We start from the raw sequence: 17,423 nt of genomic DNA, 5'->3' as shown, positions 1-17,423 counted from the left end.
AATCCAGGCAGTCAGTGTCTGACTTGGGCCTTTGGAGCTCAAGAAGTGTGTCCCAGAACCCCCCCAAAAGTATCTGCTTTGTCCCAAATGTCACAAATCAACACTGTTGTCTGCTGGTAATACACAGAATAGTCACAACAGAAGCATTTCTGCCACGTGGCACCTACTTGTTTTTATCTGGTAGTGACTTACTGATTTCCTAAAATATTTTTATCTAAATAAATATATTCCTTCATGCTTTCTGTTTAGAAACACACCCCTACCATACTTTGTCTATCAGTTTAAGGGAGATTTTTTTTTATGGGAACCCCTTGATAAAATATCCACAGCATATCCCTGACAAAATTGTGCTCTTATGTATTAGAGATGGCTCTGAGCACATTGTATTTTTCCCTTTATGAGATGCAGAACATTATGAATAATAGTTCCTTTGTCTTGTTTATAAATTGCTTACAGTAGCTACCATTAATGGAAATAGCCCTCTTCCAAGATGCATCTCTGGACATAAATATCTTTACTAGCATTCAGTGGATTTTAGTGCTCATGACAGTAAAGAGCTGCTGGCTCAAATCGAAGACTGTAGTAAAAATCATCTTACAGAGCTGATGGCAACAAATTTGTATAAAACACTCTAGGCAGGCATATATATGACACTGCCTTTAGGAACTGTTGGAACTTCTTTTATAGCTGTTTACTAATCCGGGTTTTAAAAAGAAAAAAATTGTAATCGTTAGCTCCTTTATCAGCATACAGCAAGTTATTTAATACTGACTTCCAGTGTTTCCTTCTTAGCCTAGTGTGTATTTCCTTATTTACACAGACAACACTAGAATGCAGTTTTTCACCAATTTGCTGCATAAATGAAGGATTAGGATATTTTTGCAGAATTAAGTTTATTTCTGCTGAAGCATATTTTGGAAGTAGGAGGTAGCACTGACCTAGGATAGCATGTGCTTTCTGTATCATCATCAGACATGAACTTCCAGTTTCAGATTTATTTTTTTTCATTATTTCTATATCTGGATTTGACCCTCAGTGAGTGTAATAATGACATCTGCCACTGATGGTAAGTACTTTGGACTCCAGTGGTCTACTATTTGTTCACAGCAGGGAGAGTTCCTCTTTGGTTTCATTATTATGGGTTACTGCTGATTTTCTATGAGGACCATGGTATCTATACAAAGTTTGAAAAATTTACTGAGAACTTGTCAGATTAAATTATTTGGCTCACTAGTCCAAGGTGAAAAATACCTCTCCTGCCACATCATCAAGCCCATGCCTACACACTCGCATTGTTCATAACTTAATGGAACAAGAACCATGGTACCGGTAACTGTAACATACAGTAAAGCACCTTTCTAGTCAACAGTTTAAAGATAACTTACTACCTTGCTCTTGATTTTATGGTATTTTCAGTCCCTGTTTATCTCACTTTTTTTCTCCTTTGTTTCCTGTAATAGATCATGATGTAGCTTCCTGAATCACCTTCAGTTTCCTCTTTTCTTTATTTTCCTCAACACCCTTTCTATATTGTGTTCTCTCCCTCTTCCTACATATTTTCTGTCTCTGCTTTTATCCTCACCTCTCACGTTCCCCAAAATAACTCTCCTGCCTTCTCATTACTGTATTTTCACTTTGCTAATTTAAGCCTTCATCTCTTGCTATCCTAGCCATCCTCCCCGTTGTCCATTCATACGCCTATAGCTTTAATTGTTTTAACAGATACCTAGCAGACAAAGAACTAAACCTGCTTGTCAAAAAATGAATTGGAAAGGCAAGGAGGGGCAGGGTGTGACTGATTTAGGTTTGATGCTCATGTGAGAAGCCCCACCTAAAGGGACAAGGCTTCCTTCATCCTGGTGAACAGCATTAATATATGCCTGTTATCACTGTTGCTCATGATGTTATCCAGTAGAGCAAGAGAGTGAAATGAGCCTGTTTCTTTTCAGTTTCACTGTTGCCTGTAATGTTCTACATAGAAGCTGTGAAAACAATCAAGACCTGGCCAGTTTTTGCTCTACTGGAGTTTGGAAAAATCCTAGTCCTTGAACTGTGATCTTCAGACTTCTGTCAGCAGGCCTCCCAAGGCATCGTTGCATCGATTTATATGACTTCCAGATTTAAGGGTTATCTTTGGAGTTCTGAGGGCTAAGGATATAATCTTTTACTTTTTTTAATTGAAGCTTTGATAGTGAAGAAAATAAAGGGACTCAGCTAGAAAAGCTTCCTGCTTGTCAGAGGCGGGTGATTTTTATCATGGTATTCCCTTTTTGATAATGGATACTATCCCATTGCATTTATTCTGGAGTGAAGTAATTCCAGGCCTAGACTTTGACAGACCACATGCAATAGTATGAAATAATTATCAAAGACAGCTCTCTTCTCACTACTGAGTCAAAGATGGGTTAGTTTCTTGTGGAGATGTTAAGAGTTTGGCAGTCTTTACTTAAATGCGTTAATTATCCTTTATTATCCCTGCAATGTGTTGATTGAATATAATCTGGACTAAAAATTGTTCAGTCTAGTAATTTACAATTCAGATGTAGACCCTTTAAAAGTACTCTTCAGCTGAGCCTAATGAAATATTATATACTCACCAGAATCCTCCTTGTGTTGCGTTGATAATTTCAGAGCAACAAGTCACTGGAGAAAATGATTAATATTTGCAGTGAGCCATATTTCCTCCTACTAATCTTAGTTTTTTGAAGTAGATGACTAGGTAGTGACAGCATCTTAGTTTGGTGACTACAGCTTGTAACTTTCATAAAACAAAATGTGTTTTTTGTAGAAATTCGAGATACTTAACCGTGTGTTTAATTTTCAGCCTTGATTTTAAAGAGCTGGAGAGTGGAAAAAGTGGGAACAAGATTTACTTGACAAAATTTTATACTAAAGCGGTTGAGCATGTATAAGCCCCCGCTCCATATTTAAGAATTAAATAGTACCTCTCATGTAAGAATCTCAAAGAGCAAATATTGTCAAAATATTCTTGGTATTTGCTGCTGTGTTTCATAAGTGTTTTACTTGTGGTCTGTAACGATTGTTTAATGGTAGTGAAACTGGGCTGTAGAGTGTTTCAGGGAGGTAACCAGATCATAAAACACAGCTATAATAGAGAAGGGAATACAAAGCAGGAATTCTCATTTGCAGAAATCCTAACCTAACCATCAAACACCTTGTTCCCACTTTCTAACATATTTACCATTAAATCACCTCTTAAATTATTTTAGAAGACGTTCACGCCCAAATATATCTTGTTTCCCTTAATTTATCCTTCAGGGCATAAAGGTTAGCGTTTGGGTGGGTTGTCTGGGGCTTTTTCCAGTCTACCCTTAATATTCTATCATGGTATAATATTCTTCACAACATAGAAGCAGGCAGGCAGTCTCCTTCAATGCTGGGCAAACTGGATATATCTAAGAGGTGCTCTGTGCTAAGACTGCAATCAGATCCACTTTAAAAAATAACATAATTGCAGTTCTAAAAATAATGTAATCGCCAGAGACATCACTGAACAACAACATGGGAGGGAAATAGAATGGTAATTTTGAAAATTTCCACAGTTTTTTAAAATACAAGATTGATGTTTGGTAAGAGTAATGGAATGTTTGCTGAGTCTTAAACATTTGTACATAGGAAATTAAAAAAAAATAGGACTCCTATAGCCTTGACTACAGAACGCTTAGACATTCCACATGTTCTGATAGCATCAATGCTGTGCCCACCCACTTCAGAAATGTTTCTTAGTAGTCGTAAAAGGCAAAGTACTAGTTTGCTTTTCATAGCAAAGCTTGGTTTGTTTGGTTGGTTGGTTGTGTTTTTTCCTTTTTTGCAGTTAATCAAATAAATAATTATTTTTGTTTTGAATGTTGAGCATTCTTATTATAATCCAGGAATTTTGGCCTCTGGTGACATCCTCTTTTCATGTAAGTACCACCATGGCACACTTCTGAAAATGTCTAAGGGCATTACATTTGTGGAGAAAATTTACTGTGAAGCAAATTACCTTGAGATTTTTTTTTCCCCTGCAACCTTTCAGATCTTTCTGAGTGATGATCATATCTGCACAGAGGGCCGACAACAACTAAGCTTCATTTAAGTTCTACTTGAGCCTAGTTTTAAGAACCAAAAGCAAGTTAAAGTTTTGCATAGGCTTGCACCATCTTGTGCATGTAATGAATTTTACCCTTAATAAATGTAATGTAAGTAAAAGATTATAGCTAATTTGTTTTCCAGTTTATAGTGGGAGGATCTCCCGAAAAGCCTACCCACAATGAATAATGTCAGCCAGGTCTAAGAAAGCTAAATAAACTGGGGTTGCTTACTGGAGACCAAATGAAAGTGCAGGGCTTTAAGGTAGAGTCAAAAGTTTAATGACTGCATCAGGCTACCTGGAGATGCTGAACAGAAATCCCTAATCCCCCCATACCATAGGCATAGGGAAACTCTTAACTGTTCTGTAAGGTGTGGATGGCAGATTATTTGAAGGGATAAGACAAGAGTGTATCATAGTAATTGGATTTTGAAAAGAATTGTCATCCCTTTGTCTATGCTTCGGCTGACAAACGATTGTTTCCTACAGCACATTCTCATAGGAATGTAATGCCTGGCACTGACCTTCCAGGCCATCAAATTTAGTCCCCTGCATTCACAGTTCAAAAGAGTCTACAGGAAGACCTACTCTGACCCTTCTCACACATCACATCCAAAAAGGACTCAGTTAAAGAGCAAACTAGTGCCTCGACCACTCTGGCACCAGTGTCTTGATCACTGTAGTCAGGGAACTTGGTAGGTAAAATATGCTCGGGCGTTCCTAGGAAGTGGAGCATGACTCATACTACAGAGGAAGGCAAAGAAAAAACCTCCAACCCTCAGAACTCCTCTTTAGATCTTTTGAAACTGAGGTACTCAAAACACAAGGTGCTGGGCCTTTTTTGCCATTATTGGGCTACTATTTTTCATTAGGGGACAAGACTGTGTCTTCCTATTTGCTTGTGCAGAGCTTAACTTAGTGGAACTCTGAACTACACTGAGACAAAGCTGCTACGATGAGTCTAATCTGATTCACCCCATGATGGGGAATTCCAAGTAGGGAGGATACAGCCCAATTTGTTCCTTTTGCTCCATCAGAGTGCCTTGAAAGAGCAGAGTTAGGACTAGATTCTAGCTATTATAGTACTATTAACACCATACTTTTATATTCTGCCTGTCTGCTTGTTCTGTTATTTATACTGAAGTGGTGCCTAGAGGCCAATTTCCCATTGTGCCTAGGCACTTTACAAATACACAGCAAAGACAGTCCCTGCTTCCTAGTCTGTCTGTAAGCAAGTGCAGCAATAAGGTAATAGCCTAATAAATAGGGGTCATAGCTTGTCAGTCGACTAACCACTATTAGTCCCTTTCTTACTCAAAGAGAGTGCCTGAATTTTTGGGGGTGGGAAGGGTGCACAATTGGTGTTTCATTTAAATAAAGGCAGATCTAATTGGCCATGCAAATTCTATTTTCCTCTGTGATGTGAGATGCTGGTGAAGAAAATTTTTGTAGAAAAAAAGCTTGTTAAGTGTTTTCCAGCCTTTTGCACTCTTTCCCTCTCAAACATACAAACAAGTTAGTAATTTTTCAAAAAAGTGTTGCTATTCAACAGGGATTTTTTCCTCTGCACAACTGAAAAGCTGTGTACTGTACTCATTTATTTAATAATACTTAATGGATAGCACTTGCGTGTTGAAAGCACTAAACACACATTAGCTAATTAATCTTCCAGCTCTATTTGGAAGTAAAAATTGTGCAGCTTGATGAATTTAAAAAAATGGTTTATGCAAACACTGCAAATATACATTTTCCCCCACTTTCTCCTTCCGTCTCTCGCTATGATCTCACCACTTCTTGGAAAGGAGATCTTCAAAGAAAATCCAGAATACTGTGGAAAACAACATGACTGAAGAGGTAGCACTTTCCTCTCTGAGTCAATATTGAACCAGTGCCCCAGCAAGGTATTAGGGGGCTCTGTTACGTTTGCTGTGCTATTTTTCATCAGACATTTTATCTGAAAAAAATGCCAGCTGATTTAAATCTCATGGCACTTTGCATAGTAGAAAAGAGAGTTGGAGCCCTTGCATTGGCTACATTCCAGCGGGTACACTTTTATTCTGCTTAATCCTAGAGTTCCACTTGCGTACAGATATTCTTTGCCTTGTCTCCAAAAGTGTGTTTTGTTGCTCTGCATTATTAAACACCTCCAGCTTCTTAGCCAAGAATAGGCTCAGTGATAAGTGAACTGGTTCTTTTATTTGTAGCTTTAAAGCCTTTGGGGCTCTTCCAGCATGAAAAGTGTTCTGTAAACATAAAGTCATACCATTATTAGATTTGTGAAACACCCATATGTTATATATGTAATAATTTTATTTCCCATTTAATAAATACAGAAAATACATGTCAAAGCAGGTCTGTATAATCTATGACACACAAGACTTCAATACATAGTTGGTGTGCAGTTTGTATGTATTCTTCACAGAGCTAAACAGAAATTGCTCCAGAGGCTGGAGATGTAGCCTGTTCCCAGTCTACCATTGAAACCAATTTGCTATTTAATTGAATGTTTTCAAGTTGTAAATGGCTTTACAAAACATTTTATGTAACAGTTCCGAAAGTCAGTGTGACAGTTTTTCTAATTCACTTGTTTAGCCTAGTTCTTGAGTAGCGTTAGCTGTTCAGTCACTTTTAGGCTATTATGAGTATTCTTTGTGGCACCATCAATAAACCAAGGACTCATATGGTTCCTTAATCATACAGATTACTCATCATTGCCTGTTCATAACAGAAGCCTGAAATGCTTGTTGAAATTGCCTGATGCAAATCAAAATTCAGTAATTACTGATCATTGCAGAATTAAATGACAGGATAATAGCATCACAATAGAACAATGTTTCTTTTGATTGAATACCTGTTTCAGTAAAAGTGAAACCTCCAGATCTATTTATAGATCAGCGCTGTGAATGTATCTAATACACAGGATAAGAATACAATTTACAGTGAGGGATTGTTCTCAATGATTACTAATCATCCTTTGAAAATAAAATGAGATTTTTGTTTTGTTTTGTTTACATTGGATTGCTTAGAACTTGTTGAATGTTTTTGTCTAATCTTCTGACCTGTTCGTAAAATTACCTAATTGTAATTTGCTGTTCTAACTTGATTTTTGATCTCCACTCTGCACACTTTCATCAACGTTATCTTCCCATCTCCAACAAGCTGTTTGCTTCCTGCAGGCACTTGTTATTCCATGCTGCTTCCAGTGCTGAGGCCTGGATTCTTACCTTACTTACCCTGGTTTCATAGTCGCACAATTCAGTTGCCTCTTTTGGAACTGTATGTACACTTGCACAGGCCTGATTGAGGCCATGGACACACATGTAGGCTATCCCAGAAGAACACAAGCAGTCCCAAAGAAGAGAAAAGGTGTGGCTGTATAGATCAACTCCTTGAACCAAGGCAAATCTCCCTTAACCTGGGAAATTTAACTCTGGGTAAAATCTGGTGTGTAATCTCAGCCTTGCCAGCTGCTTGTTTGTGCCCACTTTATGTGACTCTGTTACTTTCAAGCTTTTGCTTTGAGGTTGGCTTCGTGTATTAGGGCAGCTCGCTTTTTGTAGTCATGGCCTGAGACAAGAGTCATTGTTAAATCAGGAAGATGCATGGGAATCTGCTCTCTGGAAAGTGTGCATGAACTCAAAGACCAAGGCTACTAGCTGACTTCTGCTGTGAAGTTGTTGGTTTTGGTTGAACCTAATTATGTCTAGAATAAATCCCAATCTGAACAGGAAGCCTGTTCAGAAAAGCAGAGGAATCAGCACTTGATGCACACTTTCTTTATCTAATATCAGCAGGTGAGGGGCAGCATGATCCAGCATAGTGATTCTTAACCAGGGTGCCAGGGCACCCTGCGGTACCTCCAGATCCTTTGAAGGGTGCGGCAAGGTTTGAGGAGCTAAGTGAAGTTTGAGGAAATAACATATAAAATAAGTAGATAAACTAGGGTCAGGTTTGTCCCTGCCTGGACCATCCCCCACCGTCACTGCTCAGCTTCTTTGCAAGTAGATGAGCACTGTAATATATAAATTAGATTTTGAAATTGGGTGCCATTCAATTCACAAAAGTTATGGAGGGGTGAACCAAACACCGTGCTGCCACTCAGGAGGTTGGGGTTCCCCTGTCTTGCCTTTGCTGCTGGCCAACTGGGAGTTCTCAGGCAGTTAATTCTGTAAAATAGGGATGCTTCCTTCCTTTTATAATGTGCTCTGGGATCTACTGGTGAAAAGAACCATAGAGGAGCGAGGTGCTGGTATTATAATTATTTATTATCAAAGGTGAGCAAAAGGACTGCTTGCTACCAACAACACGTAGTTTTAGAAGGCAGCAGGCAATGAAGCTGTAATGCTACCTGAAGGGAAGCCTCACTAAAAGCTGCAAAATGCAGACAAAGCTCCATTCCACGGCCATCGATATTTTGGGTCCCTGTGAGGTATTGTTCCAGTGACATAAATTAGTGCATGTTGCAATGAATTATACTAGTTGCTATTAAAAGTCAGCATTTCCCCACATTTGCTGTACAGTGATATTTGATTTCTTGTCGTTAGTGCCTCTTCTAAGTACAGAGAAACACTGCAGTCTCTCAGATACTGCTGTGTGGTAACTGGTTGTACATGCTGACTTTTTCAACTCGGTATAAGGCATGCTGTGATGTGGTTTTTTGTTTGTTTGTTTGTTTGTTTTAAATCGGTATATTTTTGCTTAAAATAGCTGTAGCCCTTCCACCCTTAAGGCCATTTTTCCACCCTACCTCTTTGGAAATCTGTGTTGGGGTTCAGAGTGTAGTTGCATCCGTGACTCTTTCTGGTCTCTCAGGGTACAGTGACACAAGTGACAGGCCCTGTATTTTTTGCGTCCCACTGGATAGAATGCTACTGTGCCCAGTTGCTCCAAGTAATTATATCAGGAGTGAAACAGGGACACTACATCGCTACCATAACAGGTACAACATAAATTCAGAACATGAAATGGGTAGCTTCCATGACCTTTGAGACAGCTACTTTAGGAATGAGCTGTTGGTACAAAATCTGTACCATTTCATAGGTTACCTGTTTTTCAGATTGGAGGGTGAGCAACGTCCCAGTCAGTTGTGAGATCTATTCGGCTGAATATCTTTAATGCTCTGTAATTATACATTGAGGCACAGGTATTCTTCTTCTTTGGCAAGGGCTCTTTGCATTCTTGCAAAAGTGCTGAAATCCCCTTTTTCTGCATCATAGTTTCCCTTCTTTAAGAATATTTTTGCCATCAGGCGTTAGACTATCGTTTGGAGCCTGTCAGGGCCAGTGTGCTGTCAGCTAGACGGGCTGCTGTTGTGTGACAGGAGATACTTCTTCCCCACAGGTGCTGAGTGTGTCTCTTGTAGTTGAGGAGGTAAAGAATATTCTATTTTTAAATCTTGTGTTTGGAATTCATTGCCATAAAGAGGCAGAACTTTGGGTAGTAATTTAACCAAACCTTTCCCTCTAGAGATGGAGCCTCTCTAGACTGTATTTATTGATAATATAGTTAACAAAAGGAGACTAGTCCTTCATTTCAGGTGAATTTTTCTACACAAAAGTAGAGGTTGTTTGTGGAGGGAGATTTTTTTTTCTTCTCTTACTTTTTGACATTGTATGAAAAGTTCTGATAGAGTTAACAAAATAGAAGTCTTTTCAAAATAAAATTAAGCCAGTCTTTCTTGAATACAACTCTGAGGAGTCTGCACTTGTACAGGTGCCCTCGGTTCTGGGCACCTGTCCCCAGAAAGATGTAAATGTAACTAGAGGATATTCAGAGAACAACAAACATTATTAGGGAATTGCAAGGTCTGATTTATAATGGAAGATTTAAAAAGCTCAGTGTGTACATTGCATCTGAATGACAGATGAAGGGAGGGAATATGTGCTGATGATTTATACCTCTCTGACAGTTTTGAATGCCATGATGGGAGAAAAATTACTTAGGGTGTTCCAAGGAAGTAAAATTTGATGCATCTTGAGATTAGATTAATAGTCTGGAAATGTAAAATGAAAGTCAGATTAAAATATTCTAACAGTATTGTTGATTTTTAGTAACATCATTTTGCTTTGTATTGAACCCCTCTGTGGATCAGAACCTCACTTTGTTAGTTAGGCTCTGTTTAAAAACACAGACCTACAGGATAGAAAGTCTGTCCCTCTGCATAACAATGTAAAACAAAATTGGATAATGTCTGATAGGGGATAAGCACTAAACGGAGTACAAAAATGGGTCAGTCTCTCAAATCTTTTAAGTTTTGGAATTCAGAAAATGAAAGGCTACAGTAGGTATCACTGCTGTTTGTTTGTTGGCTTGAATGTTGAACCCATTTGGGATTCACATTAGTATAGTTCTTATTGTGAAGAATTTTGCTTTATTGATTACTAATGTCAGTAAATATTGTTTTTAAATTGTAATAGTTGTACTACTCGTCTGCCAAAAGCAGGAGAAACCATCATTGGACATAAGTTTTTCATTGGCTTTGGAGGGAAAGGAGCCAATCAGTGTGTCCAAGCGGCTCGACTCGGGGCCAAGACCTCAATGATATGCAAAGTAAGTACTGGCGTGAAACTCCTGGATAACAGCCAATCCAAATGTTCATCCAAGCTTCAGTAGAATTTTAGGTGGCTTACAGAAAAGTTAACTCCTTTGTTCATGTCCCCCTTCTCTTCTTAGTTGCAACCAAAGAAAGAACTGGAGAGGACCTGAAATTTTCACAGTTATACCTAGTGAAAACTTGCTCCATTTCTCCTTTTTACATTACCCTTTGTTAAAAGATTTGGGGTTGATTGGTATATGTTAGTTCTACATTTAACTGCCAAGCCATATTTAACAACATATATTTAGGCTAGACTTTGCTGTTCATGGGTCAACTATTAATAGGCTAACAAAAATTTTAGAAAGGGATATAAAACTTCATGCTTCAGGAATGCAGCTCCTACCAATGTCTAACTATTAGGGATTAGATGAGACATTCATGGGATAGATTATCCCACATCTGCATACCATGGGATATCTTGTACCTTCTTCTGAAGCACCTGAGGCTAACCACTATCAAAGACAGCCTTATGGACTGGATGGGCCACATGTCTGCAATGACTATATCCTGGTATTACTGTGTCTTGATTTTGAAAAGGAAAAATAACTTGTCAGTATCAATAAGTTTTTTTTATATAAAAGGAGAGAGAAGATAATTTAGTGTTTAAGGTGAAATTGGTTTAAGATGAAATCCTCTCCTGTTTTGGCCTTTATGGGCACGTCTAGATGAATGTACACGTGCCTGTTGCCCCACCTCGACCGCCTTTGAGGTGGGGCAACAGGCATGTGTGGAAATGAAAAAATGTTCCCTGTGCTGCAAACTTGCAACACGGGGAGAAAATTAGACCCCTGGATATCCAGGAGTCTAAAAAAACTGCTCTGCAATAGAGTGGAGCAAGGCATGGTTCAAGACCGTGCCTGGAGCCAGTCTTTCAAAAGAGACTCTCTGGTTTTGGCCAGAGTGTCTCTTCGGTGTTCTTGCTGCCCCCGGCACTGTCCAAGGTAAACTGGGGGGGGGGAGCATGGCAGGGAGATGTGGGAGGGAGTTGAAGAGTGGCGGAGGGGGATGTCCCTGGGGCTGTGGGGGGGGGGTGAGGACCTGGCCCAGATCCCTGAGGCTTGCTAGTCCAGCTTTGCGCCGGAGCGGGTCACATGGCTCCGAAAGGCACACACAGGAGCCACACCTCCCGAAGCCCTGTGACCCACTCCGGTGTAAGGCTGGACTAGTGAGCCACATGGGACTGGGCCAGGTCCTCAACCCACCGCAGGCACAGGGGACAGAGGCAGGAACCAGCCCTGGGGCCCAGCCCATACTGACAGGAGTCGGCGCAGCATGCGGTTCCCACGTGCCATGCCAGGTCCTGCCACAGCTGGGCCCTTCCTATAGCTGCAGGACTTGGCATGGGGCGCGGGGAGCATGTGGAGCCGAGCCAAGTCCTGCTGGCCCTGGGGCTGCTTGTGTCAGGCCAGGGAACACGAGCCGCCTGGGGCTGGTAGGACACAGTTCAGCTCCGCATGGTCCCCGCACTCCAGGCTGCACCAGGGAGCATGAGCTGCCTGGGGACTGCACAGCTTGTGCTCCCTAGCCCAGCCTGGTGCACAGGTACTGTCCGGAGCCAAGCTGCATCCTGCCGGCCCTAGGCAGCTTGTGTTCCCCAGCCCAGCCTGGTGCGTGGAGACCACACAGAGCCGAGCCGGCTCCTGCCGGTTTTGGGGCTGCTCATGCCACCCAGCTGCCAGGCGGCACGAGCAGCCCCAGGGCCAGCAGGACCTGGCTCAGCTCCACGCAGTCCCCGCACACTGGGCCAGGCCCTGCAGCTATAGGAAGGGCCTGGCTGCGGCTGATTAATTATGGGCCCTGAGCAGGGGGGCTGGGGCCCTGCGGGGGATAGGGACTGTGGCCTTCCGGGGGGAGCTGGGACCCTGGGTGGGCAGGGGCATTCCATGTGCTGGGGGGCCTGCACCCTGTGGGGACATGGGGACCCACCCCTCCTGAGCAGCCCCCACACAAGGTCCCCCCACACCCACAGTGCCCCCAGCAATTGCCCCACTCCTACCCACAGACCAACCCACATCCCTCCACATCCACCCACCTGCCTTCCCCCACACCCCTTAACACCCCCTTTCTACAAACACCACATCCCCCCCATCACACACCCATCATGTATGAAGAAAACCAAAAGCACACATCAACACACATAGGTATTTAGAATTTATTTTTTCATGATGATGGAAACACTGATAGGCTTCCAAATTGCTTTAACATTGTAAATATAACAATAAAGCATTACCCAACTTATCACTGTCTCTCTCTCTCTCTAGATATGTGTGTGTGTATGTGTATAGAGTGGGTTTTTGTTTTAAAGGTGGAAGAACATGGATTTTGGGGTATTTTAAATAGATTTGGGATGCTGCTGCAGCAGTCCAGCTGGGACAAGGGGTAGTGTCCCCAGGTATCAATTGGCTGGGCCCCAGAAACTCCAGAGGGCGAGTAGCCCCAAGCTACTTGCCAGGACAGCACTTGTATGGATGGGGCCAGGACAGGGCACCTTTTTATACTGCTGGGACAGCACAGGTGCTGGCCCTGGGCTCTAGCTCCCCCTAGCTGCAGATCCGAGAGGAGCCAGGCAGGGTTATTTTGCCCCAAGTGGCACAATTTGCTCCACACCAAAGTGCATGTCCAAGCACATGTGTTGAGGCAAAAAGCCCTGGCTCAAATTTGCATTGCTTCTCTTTTAGCTGTTGCAAGCACATGTCCTTGTATGTGTGGATGCGCCCTATAATGCACCCTATAATGACAGATTCCACAAGTGACCAGATACACTGAGAATTTTTTTCCCTATTGAAGTACTAGATATTGGCCATGACTGGGGACAGGATGCTAAATTTGAAGGAACAATGCCTCTGCTAAAAAGCCTTTTCTGTTAGCTTGTCAGACCATTGTATAGGTTAATGAGATGTAGATGTATATCCAAACTCTGCCTGCAGTTCTTCTGAGGTTCATATGCCGCTAGTTGTTCTCCAGTGTTAGGGCTGTCAGTATCCAAGATCTTGTAAGTCATGGAGACTGGTCCTTATTCTCCTCCAGAGCTCTCAGATTCATGAAACTGGCAAAGAATTTGGTGTTAATATTTTGTCTGAATGTCAAGGGGTTTCTCCCTGTAGCATTGTTCCTTTTTAAATAGTCCAAACTCTGCTTACTGCCAAAGATGGAATCTATGTTTCCTGAAATATCTGCATCCTTAATGAAGTTCCCTGGCTCTTGGCGTGCCTGCCACTTTAAGGGGTTAGGCAAGCTGCAAAGCCTCTAACAAGTGAGGCTAGGCCTGATCAAGAGAACCACATGGCTGCAGAGGAAGAAACATCACCCAGCAGGAAGGATGCCACTCCTGTATACCATCTGAGACACCGTGGAGGTTTGGGTAGGAGCTATGAGGATAGAGAAGGTTTCTGGAGACCCAGTGTGGGGTCCACAGCCTTGGAAGGGGAGGCGGCGTGCCTGGGCCTATTGAGAGGCCAGAGGAGGCCTGAGAAAGGGGCTGAGTGAACAAGGGCCAGGCCAGCCCAGAGAAAGAAGTATATACAGAGGCCTAGAGAGAAGTCATGCCAGCCCTGGGAGAGGGGCTAGGAGTCATCAGGTCTAGGGAGTGTCCAGGTGGGTCAAAGAATGGGACCTGAGCAGCTGAGATCCATTTCAAGGCCTGGATGAACCCAGAGAGTGGTGCAAACCATGAAGAGGCCCAGTGGCAGGCCCTGAGAAACTCAGAGAAGAAAATAGCATGATCTAGGCAGGATTTCAACCCTGCAGAGAAAGAGAGAATGATTCATGGAGGGGCCTAAGAAGGTGGCCCATAGAGGTGATGGGGCTGATGGCCTAAATAACTGAAGCTAAGGACCTCGACTGGCCTATTCTGGGGCCAGGGCCTTGGAGAGGCCGAAGTATGAAAACCCACAGTAAGGGACAGCCAGAGCTGGACTGCCTGGAGTCCCAACTGGCCTGGAGGCAGGATGAGGGCCTAGAAGAGGTCAAAGGTCACTGCAGTGCGAGGCCACAGCTGAGAGAAAGGGGCCAGGGGACATAGCCCAGATGACAAGGGCTGGGGCCAAGCTATCTGAAGAGGGAGGGATCTAGTCTAGGGGTCCAAGTGCGAGCTGGGGGCCAGAGATAGAGAGACCAAAAGTAAAGATGGAGCTAGAGCCGGAGTAGTTACCAGCGTAGGGGAGGCACATGACATTTAGGGGAGCCGAGTGAGAAAGAGGTGAAGATCAGGTAATCCTGAGGATGGTCCTGGGTAAGACCTAAAACTGCACCCTGCTGGAGTTGTTTGGTGTGGTGGGGCAGTCTCCACAAAAATGCCATGTGTGGGCCACCCAAGAAGGTAGGGATGGGGCGCTGGAAAGCTTTAGCCCCCACTGCCTTGTTGATGACTCTGTGGAGAGGGAAGGCTAGGGGAGCACACCCTAACAGAAAAGCACTGGGCAAGGAAGACCAAGTGGACCATAGTGGGTCCAGAGACCTGAGCAGAGTGAGAGGCCTGAGTCAGAGTACAGCCCAGTGAGGGGCCAAGGACAGCTCGGGGAGGGCAGAGTGCAGCCCAGTGAGGGGGCAGAGAGTAGAATGCAGCCCAATTGAGGGGCCTGAGCTAGACATGAAGACTAGGATGCCATCTGCAAGGCATGGGACACTTTGTAGGGGAGGTATGGAGCCATGTAATTGGCTCATAAGGCCATGATCACAAGGTGGGTGATTGCCTTCTGCAATCTACATATTTGTATTAACAGCAAGGCATGGTGGGTGAGTGTGGCACAGACCGCCCCTAGAATAAACAGGGCAGTATAGAATTTTTTGGGGGGGTGCTCTGGTACTACCCCCTGCTGCTCCAGCGGCGGGGCGCAGGCATGGCCAGACTCCAGCCAGCACAGCCCCCTGAGGTGAAGGGGGCAGGGAGGAGGTTTATTCCCCTCCTACTCCCCTCTCCCCCTGGGGAACCCCAGCTGGGTCTGCCTTGCCAGGGGCAAACGGCAGAGGTGGCAGCTGGGGCTGGCAGACCCCGGCTGCAGTCCCCCAGGACGAGAGAGGAGGGAGCAGGGAATAAACCCCCTCCCTGCCCCCTTTGCGTTAGGGTGTCATGCGGGGCTGGTATCTGGCCACTCCCTCACCCCTGCCACTGGCACAGTGAGGGGTGATGGACCCTGACAGGGGAAGCTGCACCCTAGCCAGGCAGACCCTGGGTGCAGTCCCAGCGGGGGAGAGGGGATGGAGGGGAGAATAAACCCCCTCCCTGTTCCTTTTGCCTCAGGGGGCTGTATCAGCAAGAAGGGAGGGGGGACCTTGACAGGCGCTGGTTCGCTCCAGCTGAGCAGACTCTGGCTGGGGTTTCTCAAGGGGAGAAGGGAGGAAATAAACCCCCTCCCTGTGTCCTCAGGGGGCCATGCCAGAGGCCAGGGTCTGGCCATGCTTCTGCCCTTCCCCCCCCCAAAAGCGTGGCTAGGGTTGCTTCCCTGTTTCAGGCACACCCCAGCTGAGGTCCCTGGAGGTCTAAAACCCTCCCCAATCATAGTCAGGCCTGCCCAGGCCCAGCCAGCCCCATGTAGCTTAGCTTCCCTTAGCTGCTGAAGAAGGGATGGGAGGGTTCGCTGTAGTACCCCCTGGCTTCTGGCCTGGGCCACTGCAGGCATGTGCCTGCATTTCTGGACTCAAAAGTAATATCTATTCACTTGCTTGCCTGTTCAACCTATGCCAGTTACACTAATCTGCAAAGATTGAATCAATTCTGACACAAGCTTTCTGAATGTCTGCAGATAGCCTAATAGTTTGCCTTATTATTCTTTATGTGTTGGAGAAGAGGAAGATAAAGCAGAATCAAGAATTCTTCTCAGATCTACACAACTTGCCAACACTTCCTACTTTTTATTGAAAAATTAGTATTGACTTTATGGCCTCACAAAATAGTTTCATCTCATACAACAATTATTTGCATATGTTAATGAGACCTGTATAATATGAAGTTTCACAGTTAACCTAAATTAACAGGTGGTAATAAGTCATTGCAATCTTAGTTATTTTTCTGCATTAACAAGCCATTTTAAGGAATTGAAGCTTAGCACCTGAAATTGTTCATGCTTTTTGAAATTTCAGTCCTGAAATTGTACCTTTTCCAGTTGGCTGTCTATTTTCCATTTAATATTAATACAAGTTTGCATATATCATTCATAGCCACTTTGTTCCCCATATTCCCAAAGTGCTTTGTAGAATAGAGTGTATTATTTCCAGTGATTATTTCTGGTACTAGTGAGATCTAGGCCTATTCTTAGTCTATTTTGAATATAGTAATAACATTAATATCTTTTTCAGAGCTATGAAGATGTTTATACTTTAATCTCAGGATTTCATCCTAATGTCTGTGTGGCAGTCCATGAGGAAAAAGGAGTCCAACTTTTACTAAGCTAATACAGTCTCCTTTGGTAGTAGGATTGGAGTGTTGTAGCTGTGATGGTCCAGGACATGTATAAGAGGCAAGGGATCTTTAGCAGACCAACTGTATAGTTGTGGGAGAGGTTATTCTCCTTTGTAGAAATGTTATCATCCACTTCCATATAGTCTTAATAATTCCACAGCCAACTCATTCAGCTTACAAATACAAGGTAATGAATTAAAATAATAATTGTAAATTATGAATGTAACGTGTCTGCGTACAGAAGGTGGGACACAGTGATTTGAGACTTGGTTTGTAGAATTCATGGTTCTGTCTCAGTTATGAATTCTTCATAAGCATCCTAATCAAGGTGACACCTA

The 17,423-nt window shown here is 43.3% G+C and overlaps 1 protein-coding gene across 6 annotated transcripts in view; it reads left to right on the top strand.

Moving 5' to 3' along the window:
- The window catches only part of RBKS (ribokinase), a 94,360-nt gene that overhangs the window by 11,008 nt on the left and 65,929 nt on the right, over positions 1–17,423 (top strand). For all 6 annotated transcript variants that reach the window (XM_090047036.1, XM_090047028.1, XM_090047018.1 and 3 more), the window contains one exon: positions 10,510–10,642. In XM_090047036.1, the coding sequence (XP_089903162.1) occupies positions 10,510–10,642 (133 nt within the window). The remainder of the gene's footprint in view (positions 1–10,509; positions 10,643–17,423) is intronic.

This window comes from Crocodylus siamensis, chromosome 1 (genome assembly GCF_052110815.1).
Source record: "Crocodylus siamensis isolate JL-2025a chromosome 1, ASM5211081v1, whole genome shotgun sequence".
Taxonomy (NCBI): domain Eukaryota; kingdom Metazoa; phylum Chordata; order Crocodylia; family Crocodylidae; genus Crocodylus; species Crocodylus siamensis.
This window is presented reverse-complemented; position numbering and strand designations above follow the sequence as displayed.